At 53.0% G+C, this 24,702-nt stretch overlaps 2 protein-coding genes and 1 long non-coding RNA gene across 12 annotated transcripts in view; 1 reads left to right on the forward strand and 2 right to left on the reverse strand.

The window, feature by feature from the left end:
* FAM53B (family with sequence similarity 53 member B) overlaps positions 1–20,162 on the forward strand; it is a 39,565-nt gene extending 19,403 nt beyond the window's left edge. For all 7 annotated transcript variants that reach the window (XM_021399501.1, XM_021399504.1, XM_021399505.1 and 4 more), the window contains 2 exons: positions 2,373–3,100; positions 16,996–20,162. In XM_021399501.1, coding sequence (XP_021255176.1) covers positions 2,373–3,100; positions 16,996–17,322 — 1,055 coding nt within the window. In that variant the 3' untranslated portion in view covers positions 17,323–20,162. The remainder of the gene's footprint in view (positions 1–2,372; positions 3,101–16,995) is intronic.
* On the reverse strand, positions 8,277–16,245 carry LOC110399979. 2 transcript variants are annotated; one of them, XR_002439504.1, is made up of 2 exons: positions 10,936–16,245; positions 8,277–9,121 (listed from the first exon to the last, which is right to left on the reverse strand). It is a non-coding gene; the product is annotated as an uncharacterized LOC110399979 (long non-coding RNA). The 2 variants fall into 2 exon arrangements; XR_002439503.1 differs by having other exon boundaries at positions 8,277–9,212.
* Positions 20,764–24,702, reverse strand: part of LHPP (phospholysine phosphohistidine inorganic pyrophosphate phosphatase) — a 73,506-nt gene continuing 69,567 nt past the window's right edge. For all 3 annotated transcript variants that reach the window (XR_002439501.1, XR_002439502.1, XM_021399508.1), the window contains one exon: positions 20,764–22,008. Coding sequence is in view for 1 of the 3 variants with exons in the window: in XM_021399508.1 (XP_021255183.1) it covers positions 21,918–22,008 (91 nt within the window). In the remaining 2 variants the exon portion in view is untranslated. The remainder of the gene's footprint in view (positions 22,009–24,702) is intronic.

A 24,702-nucleotide genomic window follows, 5' to 3' on the forward strand; every position in this document is an offset into this window, starting at 1 on the left:
AGCATCACTTTGCATTGAAAAAAACCCCACATTCTGGGTTCTTGTTGGGCTTTGGATGGGTGGTTTGTGCTGGGGGTCAGCGGGGAAACCAAGCACCCCATGCACGAGCATCTCCTGGATGGCAGCTGCCCTGCCAGAGCCCCAGCTTCCTCCAGCACAAGCTGAGCACAAAGGAGGAAAGCAAACAATAACCCGAAGTTGTTGCTTGGGATAACAGTATGCTTGCAATTTTCTTTGTGATTTTTTTTTTGAAGGTTTACAGCTGTTTGTGCAGAAGTAATGTCGAAAGAGGAAGGTATCCTGTATCCTCTTGAACAAGCTTACCAAGGCCTTTTGTAAAACGTGACGTCTGGGCCTGGGGGTCGTGGCAGCTTGCCATAAAAAATTAGCTTCTATTTCTGTTTCTTTTGTCTGGTGACCTGACCCGAGAAATCTCTCTGCTGGCAGCATAATAAGGGGGGAAAATAATAAAGATCTAAACATAGATGTAATTGTTTAGCGCGGATTTCTCACTTTTCATCGTGCTTCTTGAAATGAGGACAGCAGCAGTTCAGGCACGGCGCGGTGCAGTGCGGGGCTGCTGGGGGATGGAGCTGTCCTGGCAGCTGCTGGCAGGGGGAAATGGGGAAAGGAGCCAAGAGGGGTTTAGGGGGTGTCAGCTTGCGGGGGCCCCGGGTCTGACCTCCCAGCTGGAAGCCAGCGCTGGTAGGAAGCGGTCTGAACCGTGACATCTTCCCTGCCATCAGGCTGTACCTGCAGCTGCAGGCTGGGCACGGCTTTGAGTTCATTGCTCGGTTGTCTAAATGGAAAAAAGAAAAAAAAACGAAAAACAAGCCAACCCTAAAAAATACTGTACAATTTAGATATGATCACATGAAACTTACAGCGACGGTTAGCTAGCACGGTTTGCCTCCCAACAACAATAACAGTTACCAGAGAAGGTCTGTTGGGTGATGACTTTTTTCCATTGCAGCAGCCGATGGTGCAGCCCTACCATGGTTTTCCTGTTGAGCATCAACAGCGTGTTTGTACAGAGCCCTGCTGGCCCCAGCAGCCCGTGACAAGGAGCCCAGCCCTGACGGCCCTCCTTTCTTCTTTTATAGTCAGGGAACCATGTGTGTGAATGAGATCATCGTGCTTAATCCTCTTTTCACATGGCCATCGCTGGGATCTCTGCGTGCAGCTGCAGCCCGGTTTGCAGTTTCCCCATGTCCCTGTGGATATTAGGAAAAATTTCTCAGAAAGAGTGGTAATGCATTGGCACGGTCTGCTCACGGAGTGGTGGGATCACTGACCCTGGAGGTGTTCAGAGCCGCGGGGATGTGGCACTGAGGGACATGAGCAGTGGGCATGGTGCGGATGGGTTGGGGATCTTGGAGGTCTTTTCCAACCTTCATGATTCTCTGGTTCTATAAAGTGGCTTTTGTCCCATTGCTATACATGTTCTGGATGCTGTTATAAACCACTGACTTTGGAGGCACAGGTTTCTCAGAGCTTTGCACAGATCCCCTAAGCCCATCTCATAACATAAATGTCTTCACGCCATCCCCTGAAACCTGCAGTTTTGGAAGATCGGTGCAAAATGTGCAAAACTGGTGGACATAGCAGCACGGGTGACCGGGGAGATTGGCACCTGGGCCCAAAGCACTGGAAGACCCCAGTCTGGGAGGACGGATGGGAGGTGGACATCTAATACAGCATCAGCCAGCACGGACCTTGTTATGTACTCTAACTTCTGTTAGACACAGTATCTTTGGGTGGCTATGGGAGACGTGCTCAGAGCCTTAGCGGGGAGGAAGTTTTATTGGCTTCACTGGAGCGATGCTGTTTCAGCAATTAGCAAGCAGGACAGCCCAGTGGGCTTAGGGCTTTGGCTTCCTGTAGGCTCTGATGTCCCTGTCTGTATTTCTTTGCCCACAGTGGTAGCCACAGCCTCTGCCATGGAGAAGCCCCCAGGTCCATCTCAGCCCAGCGTTGTGGCAGCTCTGGCCCCTCACTTTGGGTTTTTTGTGGCCTTCTCAGGCAGCTGTTGCTTGTGGAGTCCAAGATGAAAGGAAAGCATCCGAGGCATGATCTGTCCCAGAGATATGGCAACAACCGTGTCATTTCATAATGCTGGATGCCCCTTAGCGAGGGCAGTCTGGATATTCAAAGGCATATTTCTATGCTGCTGTTATCACTTTTTCTCTCTCTCCATCTATGCCACAGCAACCATTGTGCTGGCGGTTCGGAAAACCATATTCCGAGAGTTAATTAATTTGTACCGAAAAACGTCCCATATGCTACTCTTTGTTTACGCACGTGGAAAGCGAATCACAGAATTCATTAACGCTAATGCCTGTGGGTGTGTGTTTTTATCATTTCCGAACCAGAAAATGACAGATGGGGAGACCTCAGCAGGAAATGTCCACTGCAGATCGAGCAGCCGGGTGCCAGCATCTGGGACTGCCTGGCCGACAAGGGCGAGGAGGGCACGCTGTGGCCGCGGGAGGCCACCAGCACCTGCTCGGTGACCAACCTCATCAAAGAGCTCAGCCTCAGCGACCCTCACGGCAACCCGTCGGCGCCGCCCAGCAAACGCCAGTGCCGCTCGCTGTCTTTTTCGGATGAAATGTCCAGCTGCAGGACATCATGGAGACCCTTGGGCTCCAAGGTCTGGACTCCGGTGGAGAAGAGGCGGTGTTACAGCGGCGGGAGCGTCCAGCGCTACTCCAACGGCTCGGCCACCATGCAGAGGAGCTCCAGCTTCAGCCTGCCGTCCCGTTCCCACCCGCTGGCCTCGTCCTGCGAGCACCGCCCGGGCTGCCCGCCGAGGAGATCGGGGGCTGGAGGCGACGCCTGGAGCCCCGAGGGCGGCCGGGCGGACATGCAGCGCTCCCTGTCCTGCTCTCACGACCGCTTCTCCTCCTCGGAGCCCGGCCCGCCCTCGGCCAGCAGCACGCCGGCCTCCACGCCGCAGCTGGGCCGCCGTGCCGGCGGGCTGTGCCGCAGCCGCTCGCAGCCCTGTGTCCTCAATGACAAGAAGGTGGGCGTCAAGCGGCGCCGGCCCCAGGACGCGCAGGAGCCACGGCCCTCGCTGGACCTGGCCAAGATGACGCAGGTAAGGGTGGGCACCGGGCACCCTCTTCCCTCTGCCACAGGCAGTGGCAGGGCTCCAGCTCATGCTGTGCCCCAGCAGCAGGCCCAGGGCTTTGTACCCATAGCAGCTGCACTTTTATGTTCCAAGCAGTGGTTTTCATTACGCTGTCTGTGCAGCCAGGCAGTCTCTCCCAGTGAAGGATGTCTCAGTGTTGTTCATATCACTGCATGAGGTGAGGCCAAGAAACATCCTGGCATTTTCACTCCTGATCATCTCGTGCTATAAATGCATTTGTTCCCACTTCAGCGATGCGATGGCATTTCATGCCTGGCAGCTCAATAGGTGTTCAAATGAGCTCGTTTGTGTTGGAGGATGTAATCAGTTTTTCCTTCTCCCGAAGAGCTTAGCAGATAAAAGGGGTCAGAGAATGACGTGTCTGGGTGATTGGGGGGGGACAACGCATGGCACCGCAATCATCTTTTGATAAGCCATGCCAGTAACATTTAATATGCTGGGCTTATTTCATTAGCTAATACATGGGACCGACAGTGAAAACAACTGACACTTGTTACTGCCTTTTACTAGCCACAATTGGCATGACTGAAGGCCCTCTCGTTTCCTTGTGTTGGTGGAAACGTTTCTAAAACACACGCAGCACAGCACTGCAGTTGGCAGCAGGCTGGCTCTGAACGCTTTGTTCTATCCATCCGGTTCTCAGCCCAGAGGAGGAGATGGAATGCAGTTTAGCCATCTACTTTTTGTCGTGCCTCCCCCACTCCCTAGTTCTCTCACGGTGAGCAGTCACTTGTTGCTTCACCTGTACTGCAGGGCAGAATTTCCTGCAGGCCTGGGTGGGAGTTTCGTGGTAACCCACAGCCTGCAAAAGGCCTGACTTGCCCCAGAGATGGCTGCAGGGAGAGCAGCTGTCATCATCATCCCCATCATCGGGGATGGGGCAAAGCGGGGTCACCCCAAATCGTCGCCGGAGTCCTGGACATAGGGAAGTGATACCAGGGCTCATTGCAGGCTGTATGCAATTGCCTCTCCTCCAGAGGAGAAGCTGGAGTGCAAAGCATTAGCCACGCTCCTCCAGTTTGCTCTGATGAGTTTGCTTACTCCTGTCTTTAAGACTATGAACAAAAAGGCTTTTGGCTCCCTGCACGTAGCTGCAGCACCCTGAAAAACATACTCCTCATGCTCTGTACATAGCATGCCTACAGCTGATCTGTGGCAAAGAGTAAGCGCAATAAATGCGAGTTTGCACACAAATACCCACAGCAGTTTATGAAGAGCTGTGCATAGGGTCGTGTTTGCTTATCTCAGGTTTTTGTTGCGTCTTGGCAATGTTGCATGGAAAAATGTTTGTGCCACAGTTTCTGGTGCAGATGTGCAATAACAAAATCCAGTATTTGCTTGTGCTACGGCCAAGGGGTTGATGTGCAGTGTTGAATGTGGTCGGTGTCTCTTACCATTCGAGCTGCTCACCTTCGAGAGGAGCTGACAGCACTTGGTAGCAGAGAGGTGTACACAAGACCTCTCAGAATTAGACCAAAGAGTTGAATGAGTTGCAAAGGCCAATGAGCTGATGGATTACTGCACGTGCGCCCCATCTGCATTTGCTGGAGTAGTTGGTGGTGAACAAAGGGAAGAGATAAAAGATACTGTACTATTTTTATTCCCGGAGCTATTTTGAGCGCCTGCACGGTGGTTACCGTCACGGAGTGATGCTTGTGCTGTGGTGAGATGAGCGAGAAATGGTTTCTGCAGATTGTGGAGGAGAACCAACTGCATCGGGCGTTGGTAGGAGAAATACAGACAAGCAGAAGGGAGCACAACTTGCAGAACATGTTATTTTTAAAAATTGCCAATCCTGTTGCAGTTTTCCTGGGGATAAGTGCTTTGGGCCATTGTAGTCGTTGTGGGGCAGGCTGTGCTGAACGGTGAGGACCATCCTCCTCAGGTCACAGCCATGGCAGGGCTTGATCTCTCCTTAAAAGAACAAATGAATTTGTCTTTCATCAAATCATAGAACACCTCACATTGGCAGGGACCCACAAAGACCAACCTGGCCAACCCCCAGCTCCACACAGGGCCAAACCCTATATCTGAGAGCAGTGTCCCATTGTTCCCTGAGCTCCAGCAGCTTGGGGCCATGCCCACTGCCATGAGAACCCTGTTCTGTGGACACTGCCCTCTGGGGCAGAGCCTTTTCCCTATATCCAACCTGAACCTCTCCTGGCAGTTGATAAAAAACCTGAAACTGAAGCTCCACAGGAATCTTTGAAAATGCCCATAAAGCAATTTTTTTTTTTCCAAAGGCTCGTGATGATTTTCTTCTCTTTAATTGTTGATACTTGCAAACAAAGGGCTGGGATGGAGAGGGTGGCAGGTGGGGAGGCACTCGCAAAAACATCCATCTTGCCCTCCTACTGGCAGACAGACCAAGGGCTCGGGGCATCATCTGCAGGTCTTGGTGGTGCCTTCCCTCCCCAGGCTTCAAAGGAAGTGCTAAGGGATCTAACAAATCTCAGCCTGTCAGCTGGACTTGTGAGCCACACCAGAGTGAATGCCAACATGTGCCCAGAGGAGGACCCACAAGAATCTAAAATGCAGTTTTGGAGGATGGCAAGCCCTGGGGCCTGCTGACTGCAGTCCTGGGGCTGCATGAAAGCTTTGGAGCCCACCTGGAACCCAATGCAGACCATGGGGAGCTGGGCCACTGGCTCCCACAGGCCGTGGTTGCATTTGCACATCTTGCAAGTGTGGCTGCAAAAGTGAAACAAAAAAAGGAAACGGGCTGAGAAGTGGGGACAGTGTGGACAAAGAGTTGTGGTTATGAAATAATGGAGATGCTAAAAGCAGCAGCGTGTCACCGTAGCGAATATGTTTGGTAATGGAATTGCCACAGAAGGGATGCTGATAGTGCCACAGCAGCTGTTTGGCAAGTGAGAGGTTGTGAGAGGAGAAGAAGGGGAGCAGCTGTTCCCTCCCTGCAGGAAAAAACAGGCGAAATACCCCTACGTGGGTTCAGCCCATAGGCCAGTGGGAGCTGAGATGCTTGGAGTGAAGCTGAAGAGCAGTCTGAGCTCTGAGCAGAGAATGTCATGGGTGTCCCTGGGTGGCCACAGCACCTTGCGCACCAGCACAGACCCAATCCCATGCAGTGCTGCTGGTGGGTTGCACAATGTAATCCATACCAGGAAGGATGGCTTGTGCCATGGATGGCAAAGGAAGGGAGCATGCAGGCTGCAGAGGTGTGCGGGCAACAGCCCCTGGAGCAATGGTGAGCATCTCTGCTAGTCCTGCCCTGGAGGCCATCTCTCCTCCATCAAGCCTCCTGTGGTGCCTGTGGGCCTTCACATGTGCACGCATTTCCCTTGCAGTGGATGTGCCTGAAGTTGCTGGATTCCAACAATGCATTGAATTATCCTGGGAAGCCTCAGGGCAGAGCAAGGTTCTCCATTGGGTCCAACCAAGGTGGACGTTTGTCAGCTGGGAAGCAAAGCAGTGGAGGCCTTGTGCAGGGAGACTCCGGAGCTTCCCTTTTCCTCTGGACACCAGCCTCGTGCACACATATAATTTGGATAGCCTTGGCTTTGGACACAAGCAAAGGGCCAAAGAATGACAATAATTGGATCACATGTGTGGCTGAATACAGCTCAGTTCCTTGAAAACCTCAGGCATTAAGGAGTAGCTGTATTTTCTCTGGCTCCTGTGCTCCACCTCAAAGCATCCTTCAAGCCAGGGAAGCGCGGCCTGCATTACGTAGCCACCCTCCAGCACTGATCAGAGGAGTGCAGCTGCCAGGACAGCTCACACTGTGCAAGCAGCGATGCCATCAAGGAAGGAAGCCCCCGTGCTGGTGGCACCTCCTCCCTGCCCATCAGTGCCAGCACTGTGGCCTGGCTGCTGCTGGCTGCCTCCCGTGTGTTGCTACCACAAACAAACAACATGGCCATCACCAAGGAGCCAGCCCTGTGTGTGTGTCTGTGTTTGCTGCCGGGTTTGAGGAAGCAGGGCTGCAGCTCTGCATGGGTTGCAAAAGCAGTGCTGGGGGCTGTGCATGGGCTGGGGTTTTCCTCATCGCTCAGTTGGGGTATGGAAAGGTTTTCACGTGAAAGCTGTCTCCACGTGGGAGGACTGGCAAGGAGCAAGATGAGGCAGGTCATGGTGAGCATTCTTGCCCTTGGTGGGGCCGGATTTTGGAGTGTGGGGCACCGTGCTGGAGCCCTCCCCAAGAAGGGAATGCCACAAAAACCAATTGGTTCCTCTTGGGCAGTGGGAGACACTGTGGTCAGCGTGCTCAAGAAAGCCACGCAGATTTGGGTGTTGGGATAGATTTTTCCTGAGGTGGCTTTTAATGACTCTCAAGCAATGAGAGTGGTTGGGTGATTTGAGATGAAGAGCAGAAACAATGGCAGGGGGTCCACATTGCTGCACGTTTCCTCTTCTCTGGCCTTAGGGGAGGTAGAAATGGCTTCAAAGCCATTTCACAGCTGGGGAAACTGAGTCACACCAGCAGAGCTGGGGACCAAGTCCAGCTCCTGGATCAGCATCCAGCCCCAGCAGCACATCAGTTAATTCTTTGCCTGTGCTGGTAACCACATGTGTTTATAGGCCATAAACCCAGCACCATAATCAAAATAAGAATAATTTGACCTGAAATAAACATTTTCTTCATACCAAGAGGGATACTTGGGCCAGGCAGGATGCATTGAGGCAGGAGGGGAGCGAGCTGCTCCTGGAAGCAATTACATGGCCACATAGCTGGGCTAATTAAGAAAGGGATCTAAATGTTAAAGTTCTTCTGGGAGGGAAAATGCTTGGAAAAAACATTGCCTTTAATTTCTCAAAGCCCTTGTTGCCTGTTTTTGTCTCTCCTTTCCACATTTTCCTTAGGAAGGAGAGGTGGACTCACATGACTCATGTACTGGTACGGCACCAAATCAGAAAGACATCAACATCGGGCAGACATCAAACCCTGAAAATTACTGCCCTTGAAATGCTAGCCGGTTTTGATCCAAAATGCTCAGAATCATATTTTTCCCCACGAGCGATGTGGTTTCTCCAGCACCTTTTCCCAAAGCGCTGGGTGGGTGCAATAGAAGATGCAGGAGATGGGTGATATCACGGGGCTGTCAGGGCCTGGCCACGTTCCCGCTGGGCAGGACTGGGGCACCGTGATCTGCAAAGCTTCACGGCAGCACTGACGTTGATTCAGGCTGTGCTGTTTGACTCATCCATGGAACACCGAGCCAGGGGCCGGCCCCGGTGTTGCCGTATGCGCCGAGCAGATTGCTTCCCTTCACACAGGCTCTGGAGAGCAGCAAGGGAGACAAAACACGTCTGTCGCAGCGATCGCGGCAGCCCTGGATCGGAATTTGAAATCATCCTTGGTAATGGCAGAATGGGTTCTTGGTATCTCTTGCCCGTTCTGCTTCCTGCTTTGTAAGATGTTGATACGGCTGTTACTGCGAGATGTGAATTTGTGTTAGCACATTCCCAAACGCAGCTATCCTTTTTACAGTTGTTGTTGGTTGGTTTTTGTTTTTTTTTCCCTCCAAGTGAAACGTTTATGCGTGTATTTGTTCAGCTTTCCCTGCAGCATACAGCCCTGGCCTGAAGGAGAGGGTGGTCCCACGTCCAAGGCAACGTGCCCTGGAAAGATGGACATCTTCCTGGTACATGCTTTGACACCTCTGTGACAACAGCAGTCAGATGCAATAACAGAGGGCTGTTCCTGGAGGGGGCTCAGGGGAAACCTTATTGCTCTCTGCAGCTCACTGAAAGGAGGCTGTGGCGAGGTGGGGGTTGGAAAGACCTTGTTCCTGAAGCTGCCTGTCCTGGTGGGGTGCTGGTGTGTTCGTGCCATGCACAATGGGACTATTCACAGCGCTCGCTGGCTCCGTAGACACACGGTGCCATTCATGGGGTGACTTCACCCTCTCCAAAGACCACGTGCTTTCGCAGGATGGAGACGTTGGCACCCATACTCACAAGAGGGTCCCCTTGAAATGTGGTCAGGAGGTTCTTAGCAGTTTTCTGTATTAAAACTCAGCTTCAGCCGGAGCTGGAAGTTGATGTTGGTGATGGGTGGGAGTCAGGCTGTCCCCTGCCCCATTTCCTCTCCAAACTAAAGAGCAAGAGCACATATCCACGAGGGTCAATAGATGAAGGAGCTCACGTGCTCCCACAGCTGAAGTAAACAGCTTAGAAATATTTCAAGCTGGTCTTAGTATTGAGTGGGGAGAAGTTTTAAACTGTAGCGTGGGGGAAACTGCTCTGTTCTCTCCTCTCCAGCCACCCAACTCTTTCCTGGCGTGGTAAAGCTCTAAATTACCACCTAAAGCTTTCTTGAACTGTGGCAACTCTTCTTTGGATGGGATGGGCAGCAGCGACCTCAGGCCGCCTCAGCACCCACTCTGAGGAGTAGCAAATACTGCCCAAAGGTAGGATGAAGGGCCAAAAACTGGAGGTTTGGGATTCCAGTCGTGTCCCAGGAAATAGTTTGATGTTGATGTAACTTCTGAGAGAGGTTCCAGCTTCCAAGCCCCAGTGTTTTTTAAATAAACATGAATGAGAGACTGGAAAGGTCACTTTTGTGGCTTGGTGGGAAAATGCATTGGAACTGAGCTTTGGGATCAAAAGCAAGTGACGTGGCTTGGAGGGGCAGAGACCTCAGAGGCCAGCTGGGTTTGGCTTCAGTCAGGCTGTTGTACATGCAGCATGGGTGGTTGTGAAGTGACAGCGTTGGACTGGACCCCATATGAATCAGTGCCATCCCTGCCTCTCCTCCGCGAATGCCCTTATAGTTTCCATGCCATAAAAACATGGAGATGTCACACTGAGGGACACAGTCAGTGGGCACGGTGGGGGTGGGTTGAGGATCCCAGAGGTCTTTTCCAACCTTAACCATTCTGTGATTCCTATCATAAGAAGTGCAGCCCAGCAGTGACCATTTCAGGCAGTACGTTGGCCTGCTCAGAAGACGCTTGTAGGAGGTGGTTTGTTGTGGCAGGCTCTATTTTAGGGGCACAGCGGAGGTTTTAGTAGCAGTAGTGTGTAATGCAATTCCATACGCTGTTTTGATTTTACAGTAGAAATAATCCCATCTGCTTCAATTACAAATTTGTGACTCACCAGACAGAACTGGCAGACAGTAAATCCTGCCATGGGAGTGGGCAGTACCTGGGGATATGGGCATCCCTGCCATCAAATTGGGGTTGTAGCACAGGGATCTGCAAGCATGGCCAGGCTCTTTGCACAGCACCCTGGGTTGAGCAGGGCCCTGTGGGTCCCAGGGGTGCTGGGGCTGTGCCCACTGCTCTGTGCGGCCCAGCTCCGTCCTCACTGGTAGCTCTGTCCCTACAGGGCCAGGCATTGCACCCCTGTTCGCACTCACATGAGAGGATGGGGCTGGAAATACAAACAGAGCTTTGCAGTGTCTGTCCAGAGCAGACACAAAATCCAATTGTATCCCAAATGCCTGTATCTGATGCATCACATGCCTGGTTTAACCCCTGCCCTCCAGGCTTGCATTGTGTACAGACCTAACAAACTGCCTTCATGTAACACAGTGCTTCATTCTCAGGCCCAGCCCACCATGGGCCTCTTGAATCTTTCTGGAGACCGCCACGTTCAGGATAGGAACCTCACAGCACCTACAGAGGCTGGTGCTGACCTCAGGTCCCCTTGCTTTGCTGAGCCCAACCTGGTGTGTGACCCTGTAATGCTATAACATGATGGAAAGTACAGCAATAACAGCAGAGTGACAAAGTCTTTGGCTACAGCAAATAAGAACAAGCCCAAATACAACAGCTGTGGATGCAGAAACAAAGTAAGAAAAAGGTGCTCACCTTTAGAAGGCCTCTGGTAGGGAGAGATCTCCAGCAAGATACCCTCACCTCCACTGCCAACCCTTAAATGAGGTCTGGGAAGGGGTGGATCCTGGCTCCAGCCCTTCTGATCACTCAGCTACATTGCATGCACCTGAGCTCCCCTGGGTTGGCCCTGCCTTCCCACCATGTGTTCAGTCACTGCTTCAGGCTGTGACTTAGCGTGTCCACTACAGACCCATCTGAGTTCCTGTTTGCTGAAGTCTTTGCAGCAGAGAGAGGATTGCAGAAAAAAAAAAACGCTTTGGCAATGAGGTCTGCGAAGGTGCAAAAGAAAAGGAAGGTCCCACGGCTGGGGAGGTCACCATCTCTGCGCTTGTTTGAAGCTGTGTCTACTCCTTGGTGTCTTGGCACAAGGGCCAGGCCACTGCTGGACTCCTCATGCTCTGACAGACTCAGCGGTGGTGGCCAAAAGCAGTTCCTTGTGCTGTTTGAAAAGAAAAACACCAGAAAAACCCGGCCCTGCAAAGGGCTTCTGGGCTCGCCAATCCTTTCCCTGTCTGATGAATGATGCGGTGATGGGATCTGCAGGCAGCAGCCAGGTTCCTCTCCCGTGTCCCCCTGAGAAGCTTCATCCATCACGTCTTGTAGCAGGGGCTGCTGACAGTGCTCGGGGAGGCGGCGTGGGGCTGGCGGAGCAGGGCAGCACGTGGCAGGGCATGAAAGAGGAGCTGGAGCTGTGGCCAAGCCCAGCACGGCTGAACCTCAGCGACGGCCTCCTGGGCAACGGGTGTTTTAGTAAAAAATATTTCTTCACTGCAAAGTTTTAGAAGTGATGGTCAGAACAGTTCCGAGGGAATCTCTTTCCTGCAAAACTCTCCGAGAGCACTGCAGAAGAGAGAGCTGAATCAAGCAGGAGGGCAGCTCGCTTTTCAAGAGAAAGATGCTCAGAATTCACCCAAAATAGAGATTGCGTCGACAAAGCAGCGCGTGCCTCATCTGCAGCACCTCGCGCCGTGCTGCTGGGGACAGCCAACAGTGACAGCAAGGTGCCACCTTGCTTGTTGTATGGTGCCAAACCCCTGTGCAGACAAGTGCCACTGTAGGTCCTGTCCCCAGCAAGGACATCCCTTGGTCCCAGCCAGGCAGTGAATGGGCCGTGCTTCATGATGGTCTCAGTGGCTTCACCCAGGGGAAGGACCCTCAGGGCCGTGCCAGGAGCAGAAGCGAGCCCATCACCCTCCTTGTCGGTTTTTGCTCCATTGCACTGATTTTTTGGCAAACGCAGCCTCGACGGTACGTGACTGTGCAAAATACAGTATTGGACAAAGCCACGTTGACTCATTTGGAAAATGTTCCGCTTTCTCAAACCGTTTTCCACAGCTTCCTTTTCTGCCAGCAAGGGCCTGGGCAGCTCGCTGTTTGCTGCTGCTCACATTTACCCTTGTGCCCCTGTTGGCACGTCCTGCCCCGCACCCACACTGGGGCATCGGTGGGTGCTGGCAGAGCCAAGAAGGTCACAGGGAGATGGAGGCTGGTTTTAAAGAGAGGAAGCCAGGTGATCTTTTGGATGCTAGCAGTCACCTGCCTTCCCCTGCCTTCATGGGGATGGATTGAGGCACGGCGCAGCCTCGGGGCTCCTGCCACGCGGAGGAGATGCCAGAGGGGCTGCGTGGGACAGCCACCACTTCCAAACCGAGTGAAGCTGTGTATGGCTGCAGCTCTGCTCTGCTGTACGTGGATGGAGCCATGGGCACGGTGAGCAGCTGGGAATAAAGGTGCGCGTGCTCATGGCTGGTGGGGCTGCGCAATGACCCGAGTGAGTGGAACTCTCCAGCTCATACTGAAGCGTTCGGTGTCTGCTAGGGAAAATATTTGTTCTTGGCAGGAAGTGAGGATTTCCTCCAATTATCGTTATGAATGGATTTGAAGCTGCGAGGCTTCGCTGAGGCTGCTGCGCACGGGGTGGGCGAGCCCTGGGCAGCAGCACCGCTCAGATCCCGCACATGGCTGTGTTCATCCCTCCTGGATTTCAGGGTTACACCTCTCCAGCACTTCCCAGGGGCTCTGTAGCAGCAGCAGCATTCCCACCGATGGCTCCTACAGCAGCATCTCATAGAGTCATGGAATCACAGAATGGTTGGGTCGGAAGGGACCTTGAAGCCCACCCAGTTCCATCCCATGGGCAGGGATGCCTCCAGCTCAGGCTGCTGTTGGTGAAAACCCACTACAAACCCGCACTGTGGCTGGGGCAGTTGCAGAGCTCCAACATGAGAGTAAAGCTACCAGTGAAACCAGATTAACTCTGCTAGTCCCAAAGGCAGTGTTAATACCGAAGGCTTAATCAAACCCTCTTTTTTTCGTTATTTTTGGTCTATTAATGTGGTGTGAAGCAACTCAGTAGGATAGGAGATATTCCTTAGCGTGCTCGTGAAAGCTGTTGTTCACACCAAGCAGAAGAAAAGCAAAATTAAATGCTAAAGCTGTAGAATTTCAGTGCAGCATCTACACAAACATCAAAATGCCAGTGCCTGTCATAGAATTAGAGGTGGGGAGGCCAACTGTGCTTGCCAGTGGTGACATCCTCAGCTCGTCCCTGCCTGGTGTGTGTGCAGGATGGCTGCAAAAAGTGAATCACTGTTTTGCAATGGAGGTAACGGAGCAAGCGATGTAGCTGGGTGGAGAATAAAGGCAGACAATCAGGCATCCAGAGCCATCCGTACCGCGGAAAACCTCTTTCATGGGGCAGTTACAACATGCATGCAGCGTCTGGTTGTTTAATATTACCCTGTGTTGTGGGAGAGGGAGCACCTCGAGCCCCCAGACGCTGCCGTGGATGGATGTGGGCTCGCAGAGTCCTGGTGCTGCATGTGGTGCAGCCGGAATTTCAGCCCTGCATCCTTGAGGAAGGCTGTTGGTTCTTCTTGCAGGTTTGTTTTCCAGCATCTCCTTGTCTCCAGCAGAGATAAGTATCTGGCCGGAGGGGCTTGAGGGATAAACAAGGCTATAATAGAGCAGCAGAGCTCTGCCGGCTGCCTTTGCATTTTGTACCGGTTTGCTTTGAAGCTGGCATACGTGGCTGCTTGTGGTTTCGGTAATGAGCACTGAACAGCCTCCAGCTGGCTCTCCTGGGCCTGTTTGAGCACACGGAGAGCTGGGTGCCTCCAAACAGACTCATCGCTGGGGAACGAAGCACATCTCTCAGCTTGGCAACGTCTGAGGGATGGCCGGCTCCTTGGAATGGAAACTTGCTTCCGCTTCTTTCCCTTGCCCCGCTGGCCATCCCATGCCTGCAGCACGGCGCAGCTGGAGCTCTGCCCACCACCAGCTCAATGCCTCGATAGATACATTGAAAAAAAAAAAAAATAGTGGATGGGTTTGAGCTCACTGACACACAACTGCCTATAGCCCAGCTCCGGACGTACGGAGCTGTTTGCATTTCATCTACCTATAACTGCCCGCTGTGTTTTTTTTCCTCCGGTATTTTGGCCGTTCCTCCCCTGACACTTCATCCATCACCGGGAGCTCTCTCTGGCGCAGGCGGTGCTGGTGCCGGCTCTGCAGCCCCGATGGCGGTGTTGGTTTTGAAGGCTGGGCTCGGCATGGCTCAGCCCCTTGGGGAGGCTGATGGCAGCTCTCCATAAAGTCAGCCCCAGGGAGATCAGCCTAGGGATGGAGTTGGAGAAAAACTGGTCGAGTACTAAAGCTGTGTGTATTCCTGACCTGAATTGCGGCAGGAAGCCCATTTCTCAGTCTGAAGCAATGGATGTTCTCTTTGGCAGCACGAGCGCGGGACGTGCAGGACATGGATGCCACGTAGGACTTCATCATCCTACAAACAGTCAAAGCAGCAGATAGCAATCGAGGCTGTGGGTGAAGGTACCTCACGGCAACAGGGTCGGAGAATGGCTTAAAACAGAGCAGGGCAGCGAGGTGCCCATGGCTTTGTTCCATCGAAGCCGGGCCGAGGAGGCTGGCGCTGGTCCCCTGAGCTCCTCCGCTCCCTTCTCAGCCCAGGTTGTCTGCAGCATTCTGAAGAAACTGGAGCGCAGTGTGCTAATAGGAGGTGATGACAGCTCGGTAGGTAGGGCTGGGATCACTGACAGCTCGTAGCGTTGCACCTTCACCGGGAAAACTGCGGCAATGACCTGGCAGGGTGGAAAAGAAGGTGTTTGTGCAAAAGCCGTTCCAAGCGTTTCGCCACGGGGATCACGGTCGTGCTAATATTTATTCTAGCATATGCACCGGGATCTCCTTATTTGAGGGAGACGTGTTTCGGGGAAAAACGCACAGTTGCTTATTTTATGAGGGGAAAGAGTGTTACGAGGAAATGTTCCCGAGGAATTTCTCCAGCTTTCTCGCTGCGGGGGCTGCCAGCATTCAGCCTGCATCCCTGCCTGCTGGGCACGCAGGCAGCAGGAGGGGAGGGAGGGAGGGAAAACCTATGGAAACTTGCACCAAAACCTATGGAAAAGGTTAAATGTGGGAGGTGAGTCCCTTCCTGCTGCTCCTTTCGCTCCAGATCCGCTGTAAAACCTGGAGGAAAGAATTCAAGTGACTGCAGGAGCAGGTAGGGCCACTGCCGGTTGACCCGTTGTCCTTGGTGGCCCTGCGTAGGGCAGTCGGTGTGGATGGTGTTTGCTTTGGGTTGTTCCTTGGAACCTTTAGCTGTTGGTCCCTGCCCGATGGGGAGCACTGTGGAGCATCCCTACGCAGTCTGAGCCGTGCCATAAGGTCTTCGCTCTGCTGGTTGGCTGGCGACAGTGGATTCCAGCTGTGTGGCTCATTTCAAGTCGTCAAGAACTTCTTATTTCTGCTTTTAGACAACTTTTCAGGTGTTTTCTTTAACATCTCATTTTCTTCCTCTCCCTGAGGGGTTGCTTTGCGTGCTCCTCGGGCATCTGCACTGCTGCAGAAGCCTAGCTTCCTCTTGTGGTCTGGTGTTAGCGGGCAACTTTGGGAGAGGCTCGTAGGAGCCCCGAGGTTGCCTGGGATGGAGGAGAAGCTCTGCATGGTGCTGACACCAGGAGGGCTTGCACCACCTTGTGCAAAGCTTCTCTCTTTGTCTGATACAGAGGACTTTGATGCTCCATTTTCATTGCATTCACGACTCTTCTCTGAGTCACGTCCAAGCTTGGAAACAAATGGAAATAGACATTCCTCAAGTGCCAGGGCTTTGTTTGTGAAAGGGACTTGCTCTTCTAAGAGCGCTGTTGACTTTCAGGAGACTTAGGCTTTCAAGTACCTAAATCACTTTTGGAAACACGCTTGCAAATTTTTCTGAGGTACTTAGAAAATAGTTTTCATGTGTCCTCAGGCCTTGGTAATTAGACGTTGTCCATTAACCACAGCTTGCAGATCTCTGCTTGAAGCTGCTGTGCGCTCAGCCCCTGCGAGGCAGAGCACACGGAAAGACAAGGTTGTATTAAAAACAGGGAAGGGACGAGGTGGGGCCGGGTACCTGCAATGTGCCCAGGGGTGGGTGAGGGCCACAAATGGCACTGGTGTGAGGGAGCAACCCTTAACTTAGAGTCATAGAATCATAGAATTCTTTGTGTTGGGAGGGACCTTTAGAGGTCATCTAGTCCATCTAGTCCTCTGCAATGGCTTCTTGTGCCGCAGTGCTTCACTAGCACAGCACCTGCTGATTTTGAGAGAAGTAATTGGAGTGCAAAGTAGCTGAGATTGCAACCTAAGTTTCTCAGGAGATACATCAAGGGACGATCTGACTTCATTAAGAGCCTGGGGTAAGTTGTTTTGGTAGAGTTACTCCCAGCTTACCTGGATATGAAAAGTACACAAGAAACAAAAGCCTTAAGCAAATGAGCCTCATTATGCTGGGATCGTGGATGAGGATGCTGGGAGCAAGGCGGGCTCTTTGGGTAATGGGATGTCCTCTGTCCTCCAGCTTCGGGTTGGCCCGGGCCCTCACGCGAAAGCCATGAGAACAGCACAGAGATTTGCCTTCCAGAAGGAGCCCTAAACACCCAAGGAGCCGACCACACAAAGTCAGAAAATGTTTTGTCTTGGTCCTTTACACCCCGTGCCCCTCTCAGCTCTTCTCTCCCCTTCCTTCCGCAGAACCGCCAGACCTTCAACAGCCTTAGCAGCCTTAGCACCGCGGCGGAGGACGGCGCCCAGCGGCTCCCCACCGCCCGGCCATGGACCACAGCCCCCCGCTCCCCGGAGGTGATGCCGGGCAGGACCCCCGCCTGCACCCCAGTGCCAGAGCCACGCACACGGGGCGAGGAGCGCGGGGCGAGCCGGGACGACCTGTCCTGCGAGGAATCCGACGAGGGCGGCGGGAAGGAGGAGGATGGCACCCCGTGGCGGGGCAGCGGGGTGGGCGCCGAGAGCCCCTTCCAGCTGGATGGAGAAATAGACATCGAACAGATTGAAAACAACTGAGGACGCGGGGCCCAGCGTGCCGGGGTCTGGGGCTTGCAGTGGGGAAGGGTCCCCCGAGGGTCAGCGCGGGTTGTGCCGCGCTGCCGGCGTCCCCCTGCCAGCTGGAGGGGACGAAGCAGCTTTGCCAAAATTTCATCAGGTATTTAGAGCAATTCCGTGTGCGTGTGCGTGTGTGTGTGTCAATCTTGAAATTCTTTGTAACTACTGTAGCCAGATATCAGCTAGTTTGGGAAAACCGCCTGTCAGACCTTGGAGACCGGAGGGACAGGGATCTCCAAACAACGCGCATCCGTCGGGCTGGGCCTCCGGCAGTGAGAAAACAACTCCTGAAAATGTAGGATCGCGGCTGATGGATCCAGCCATGGCTTCCAGTTCACCCGTGCGTTTGTTTGGAAAACAAAAGGAAACAAAAAAACACCCCCGGGGAGGACTGGAAAACTGGGGGGAGAAAGAGAAAGTCAGCTGAGATTTGCCAACCGCGCGCTGGTGAGGCCGGGCTGGTGATGGGGCAGCCATGATGCCCAGAGCCGCCACCGATCCTCCAGTGCCTGGCGGTGCCATCGGATGGAAACCACAATTTTTGCTAGAATGTATTGATGGTAAGAGCTGGATATTTTGCTTTATACGTGTTTTTTCATTTTCCTTTTCCCGATGAGGATCCAGCAGCGCTCGGCCCCTCGCCAACCATCGCGCGGCTGCCACGCTCGTTTTGCTCTGGCTGTGAAGTGGGTCCCTGTCCAACGCCATAGGATTACTTGACAAAAGTAAGCTGTCAAAATGCTGAAAATTCAGGTAGCAGCACTGAAAGCTTTTCCTCTCGCTGTGCCTTGCTAAAGCACAGATAAAGCAGTGACCATTACGTTTGTACGAGATACAGTCTTCGACGAAATAAGCTGTCCACTTGCTAACAGATTTAGAAGGACACGTCCTTATTTTTTTTTTTTTCCTCCCCTTTTTATTTCTTTTGTTTAAATCTTTTGGAAAGCTGTACGTGCGGCTTCCGGCATCTTCTGCAGGTTCCTTGGGGTTATTTCCCAAGCTCTGCAAAAGCACAAAGGGAAAATGAAGTGATAGATCCCAATGGATCCCAACCCCTTCAGCAGGGGTCCGACACCCCACTGGGAGCCCGTGAGCCAGAGGAGGCTGAGAGCGGCCGGCGCAGGTTTTACTGATCCCTGCTGTTACGTTACTGCACTTTTTCCTGTGGGGGCACGGGGTGTTCCCCCTGTCCCATCCGCTCATAGCTCTACACCTGTGCGCGGCCGCGGTCATCTCAGCTCCCTGCAGAGCGGTGCTGGGGCCTTCTCCTTTCGGGGAATCCTCCGGCTCTCTTCAAGTGTCTCTCCATGCGTTGTTGGAAACAACTCACCCTGGCTGCACTCCCCTCGCGGGAAGCCTGTGCTCCAGAGCTGGGATGGCTCTCCGTGTCCCAGGCCCTTTGGGACGTGGTGTCTGCCAGCCTGCGTCCCCAAGAGCAATGCAACCACATTTTGGCTTTGAGTCTTCCTGATGTCCCAAACCCCCGTGACAGCCCCGGGCTCCCGCAGAGCCCAGGGCTCGCCTATGCACACGTGGGGCTGTAACCACAAGGGCTCTCTTCTCCCTCCAAGGGCTGCTACCTAGGACATGCTCACCCCATGCAGTAGGACGGTGACCGAGCGGCCGCCAGCCGTACCCGACACAGACGTAGCATACAGTTTACATACAGCACAACCCGTTTGCCTTACTAAAGACGCTTCTCCAATGAGTAATGGCCTTATACCGGGCACATTAGCTTAGACACAGACTGCAGTGACGGTTTGTAGGCCGCAGTGGTGTTCTGTTGGGTGTTTCTCTGTTGGTTTCGTATGATTTCATGTACCTGTTTTCAGTTCGAGAAAGCCTTACTTTAAAAAAAAAAAAAAAAAAAAACTCTCTCTCTGTAGAGGTAAAACAGTTGTGGATTTATATATATAAAAATATATATATAAATAAAAAAAATTAAAAAAAATATTAAATATAATATAGTACGTGCCTCAGATCCAGGGGACATCCTGATGATTGTAGTCGGACGCGGTGCGAGTGCCGCGGGATCCGTTGGTAGAGGGCCTCACCCGTGACACTGGGGACCCCTGCAGCCAAGCCCTGCCAGGACGTGGGAGCGCAGCGATGTGCAGGCCGAGGCCTTTGCTCGCAGGCTCGTGGTTGTGAAGATGCCCGTGGTTTGTTCAAGGCTTGAACCGATCCGACGGCTTCAGGACGACTTCAGGCCGCGGCATCAGCAGTGAGATTGCAGCAGTAGGGAAATGAAGGGTTTGGGTAGGGAAATCCTCAGCACCGGTAACGCACGCACGTGTTTCAAGCCTGTTCTAGGAGAGATTACATCTTGGAAAAAAAAAAGACGGGAAGAAGTGTTTGTAACATAGATTGTAATTTTTCACGTTCTAGCATAGCCTCCTTGGCCAATACCGTTGTGTTTTCAGTGCTTTGTTTCAAAGCTCCTGGCTGAACAGGATAACAGACTGACGTAGGATATTCTAGGATTGTAGCAGTGCTTTGCAGAGTTTATGTTTTTGATGTCGAAGAAATCAAAAGAAGAGGATGGCCAAAAAAAAAAAAAAAAAAAAATTAAAAAAAAACAACCCACACAACAACAACAAAAAAAAAGCCTTCTGAAGCTCTGCCCTGCCGTAGCGACGTCTCTGCGCACCGCACAAGCACAGAGGCATGCGCGTGCCCCAGGGGCGGGCGAGAAGACTGCTGACCTGTCCCCTCTCCATGACTTGATTGCACTAGAGCAGCTCAGTCTCAGGAAATTGCTTGTTACTTTTACTGTGTAAATAAAGCTTCCTGGTTCCGTAGCCCTCGGCCGACGTCTCGCCTCTCTGTGCTCCCGCTCGCCGCTGTGGGTCGGGGCTGTCGCGGTGCTGGGAGGGTCTGTGTGCCGGGGGGGAGAACGTTGTGCTCTGATGGAGCTGAGAGAGGCAATGCTGGCGCCAGGAGGTATCTTATGCTTCTTGTTTAAGGTCAGAGGGAATGATATCCTATGAAGCTGAGCGAGGCAAGGAGCCCAGGTGAAGGCACACGGGGCCTCTGCTTCCTGGGGAAATCAGGCAGTGTCCTACAGCCTGCACAATGGCCCTCGCCTTCGCTTATTACTTAAAGCAGAAAGCTGAACGGCTGCGTTTCCTTAAGTGAGCAAACAATCCAAAAAGTTTCGTGACAGCTGGCAGCACGTTCGTCTGCCTGACCTTAATCTGACGGCAGGTATGGCAGAACAGACAAAAAGGAAGAATTACAGGATCAAAAAGAAATTCCCCGTGGCCCACTGCAGCCCTAATGCTGGACCATGGCTTACAGCATCCTCTGTGTGTGCATCCAGCACACGGAGCCGTAGACTTTGGCTGAACCGCTGCCCCGGGGGTAAAAGATAGAAAAACAGAACGAGAGACGCCACTAAGGTCATTTTCCCAGATGTAGTTTATTTTATTGCCATTGACCTCCTAGCTCACATTCCCCCTCCGTCCCCAAGGGGTGCAGCCTCCGCAACGCACCCGGTGCAGAACCGCGGAGCCGTGCGTCGGTGCCTGGGGTCACCTCAGCTCTGTGGGCTGCTGGAAACCCATCTGGAATTGTCATTGACCCCCATCCTGCGCTCAGACAGCAGTAGCTGGATGCAGGCAGCAGGCTGTACGTACGCACACGTGCACGTTGTGTTTAAATAACCTTTCCGAGGTCCCTCAGGAGGCCAGAAGCAGGTTGAAATCCACGTGGTCTCATTCCATTCCACTCCAAGGCACAACGTCTTGCCTAAAATCCAAGGGGTGCAGAGCTGCTGACGGCGCTCAAAAGCTTTTGACTTTAAAAGGTTGCAAACACCATCCAGAGACGGTGATGGTGGGGAAGCCATCCCAAATCTCCAGTTCTTTCTGTTTGGAGCAAGCAGCCCTCTCTGCTCACCTCACAGGCTGCCCTGTGAGGGGAAGGAGAAGGCATTGGCCCCTGCTGGGGAGGTCCCGTACAGACCCTTGGCGGGTGCTGATCCAACTGAACACAACTACAACAGCAGGGCTAGATTCATGGAATTGTGTTTATTAGCGACATGATGACACAATTATTCAGTAATTTGTCATAGCTTTCCTGAATTTCTGTGCTCTAACCCAGGCCAGCGCCAGAGAGGTGCTGGAAACCGGGATGGAAATGCAACCACAGGCTTGCCCAGTGTGCTCGGGCAGTCCCACAGGGTTTTTGGGATGCCCGTAGGATGACCACCAGTGCACTGTAGAAGCACACCAGTACCCAGCCAAACTCCACAGGGCAGGGTTGCTCTCCATGCCCCTCAGAGACATGCTCGTCCCAAAAGCCACCCTCAAGGGCTGTGCTGGCACTTGGATGGCACCGAGGGGAAGGAAGCTCAAAATGCACGCAGAGAGTTCAGTGTTCCCTCTGTTGAGGTTAGTGCCTTGGTTTAGTACCTTGAGTGAACCGTTCAGAAGCACGGGTGTTCTGCACTCCTGGGAGACAGAGAGCAGACACAGAGAGGACGCAGCAGCCGGTGGCCATGCCACGTGCAAGGCCCCGTCCTCGTCCCTTAGCTCTCTGCAGCACCATTGCTCCTACATCTGGCTGAGGATCGTGTCCACCGCTTCGGCCAGGTTGTTCACATAGGCGTCAGGCTTCACCTGGGGGTGGTTTTCATCACAGGGCCTGCGAAGGAGATAGAGGGGACCGTGAGCAAGAGCAGCCTGCCCACTGGGTCCTCCTGCTCCTGCCCACAGAGCCTGGCTGGGCTCAGGGCCCAGATGGAGCCCTCGGCCGAGCCTGGGTCTCACTTGACTGCACGCCTACGAACCTACGAAATTAAGCAAACCATTTGTCTCCCATAGTTTTTCCTCTAGAAATAGGCAAGGAAAGGAAGAATCCACTTCTGACCTAGAAACAAGCAAGGTCTGCACACAGCTTTAGTGAATGGGGAGGATCTGCTGGGGTTGAATTTTGCAAATCCGGTGGTGGTGGTTTCCATCAAAAAGAGCCAGACTCGCGGTCACCGCCGTCAAGACCTGGGAGCGGAGCAGCTCAAAGCCATGCTCACCAGGGATTTAACTGAAGATAGCGGCCTGCAGATGCACAATCCCATTTCACTGATTCAGCAGCATTCCTGGCTGGGAGAGGCAGAAAGAGCCCGGGTCGATTTCCCAAACCTCGCGGCCCTCTTATGGCCCTTGGGCTGAGAAACCCAACAGCTGCTGAACAGAAAACATATGTATTTTATACGCTTAATGGCTTTCCTTTGGGAAAGAGTGAGAGCCCTCATGTCCAGCTCCTGTCGCTCTGGGCTCCTGTCAGGGGCCATTTTCCCAGCAGGGAACATGCATTTCCCATTGGATGCATGGAGGTGGAAGGTTATTCCATGGGTCTTTAGTTAATTCTCCAAGTTCTATCTTGTTCCAGGGCTGGGGTGCGATAGGAGCCGCAGTTATGAGGATGTTTAGGTTTTCCTCAACCAAAGGAGGATTTTGATTGCTGATGGCAAAGCAAGTTATAAAACAGTATGGAGAAAAACCTTAAAATATAAAGAGCAAAAATCCTGTGCATCTCCACCCCTTACGCACCAATCATTGCTCCCTCTGGGATTTAACCAAGGGTCTTTTATGACTACAGAAATACCAGGATGGTAAAATACTCTTCCTTTTTTTTTTTTTTGGCAATAATCCTTAATCTCAGTGGGGATTCAAAAATGTAACGAACAGAACTTCTTTCCATCTTACACCTTGAAAAATGTTTCTTCCCTCGCTTATACACTAGAGGGAAATGTTAAGAACTGCTGGAAAGGAAAACTGCCAGACTCCTTCAATCACGTTGCCCTCTTTGACCTATTGAGAGGATTTTGCAGTTGAGATCTGTGCTGACAGTACAGAAACCCACCTGTAACTCAGCTTCTTAATGCAGCTGATCAAGGAATGCCCTGTACACACCTGTGTGCTGAGGCAGGGGCTGGCACAGAGATACACAGATCTATAAAGTGGAACAAAGTGAAGAAGGGAACAAGGCTCTGATAATGCAACCCTTACTGCAGATCAGGGCCAGGCCACGTGCACGCGTGTCACCTGGCTCCAGCAAGGACTGTGGGCTGGACTGCATCAGAAGGCAGAGCCCTGGAAGAACACACGCTTCCCTGCTTGTCCCAGAGCTGAGCCCCCATCGGTGCCACTCCTGGAGCTGTTTCGTGTGGTCACTGCCTTGGTCTTGCAGGACACGGCTGTGTGTTCACAGCCAAGCAGCTCTGGGTTTTTCTCCTGGCTCTTTTATGCATCTGTCAAAGGGAAACTGCGAGCAGCAATCGCCAAACAGCAATGCCAAGAAGCAACGCTCCAAATGCAGCCAAACAAAGCTTGTTGTTAGAAACTGTGCTATGGAACCATGGGGACCTGGGCACCGAGGGGCTGCAGGATGAGCTGGGCTGGCAGCGGGTGCTCCTCCGGCCTTCCCAGGGGTTCAGGCATTTCCCCAGCAGAAAACCCCAAATGTGGGGTTTTGGTGCCCTTACATCTGCTCCAGCACTGATGGCCCTAGAAGAGCCCCCACCCAGGGCCTCCAGGGGTGGGTGGGAGCTGGAGGCTTGGTAGTACTCTTGTCCATCAGGGCATCCCTGGGGCATGACCTGCCTCCTCCCTCTGCCCACGGGTCAGTGCTGCAAGAGCCCAGCAGCTCTCCATGGCCCCAGGTGCCAGATCCTCCACCCATCCCAAACAGGTTGGTTCAGGTCAGTGCTTCAGCACCAAGGGAACTGCAGGAGCAGAGAGCCAGCTCTGCCCTTTCACCTCTTCACACGGTCACTTGGTGAGAAGACCTCCAGCATGGGAGCAGGGCTACCAGCACACAGCTGGCTTCCTCCTGGTGAAGCACAGAGCCAAAGCCCAGACCACAAGGCAGAGAAATTCTGCAGGGCCAAGGGGATTCGTTCACTGCCTGGGTCAGACTTCCCCTGGGGCAGGTCTGTTCCATAGGCCACGCTCCATAGGTAGATGGCTCTCAGTGTGGTTCAGCACACAGAAGTGTAAATGGAGGTACCATTAAGGACAGGGATGGCCACGGGGTGAAAGCAGCTCCATGGCTTGGATCAACCCGAGACCTGCAGAAACTTGTCTTTGGAGAAGAGCAGATGGGAACCGATCAACGCACAGTCGTTATCACGGAGTAAAATCAGCTTTCGTGTAGTTCTTTAAAATAGGGGTGGGTAGGAAAAACAACAGGCAGGGACAGAGCAAGGCACACAAGCTAAGGGGAAAAAGACAAATGATCTCGCATTCCAATGTGCGAGGCTGCGGTCATTTGGCAAACCTGGTCCCTAGCGCTGCACGTCCCACAATCACTGACCTTTCCAGCAAGACAGCAAGCAAA

This window comes from Numida meleagris, chromosome 5 (genome assembly GCF_002078875.1).
Source record: "Numida meleagris isolate 19003 breed g44 Domestic line chromosome 5, NumMel1.0, whole genome shotgun sequence".
NCBI classification, from domain to species: domain Eukaryota; kingdom Metazoa; phylum Chordata; class Aves; order Galliformes; family Numididae; genus Numida; species Numida meleagris.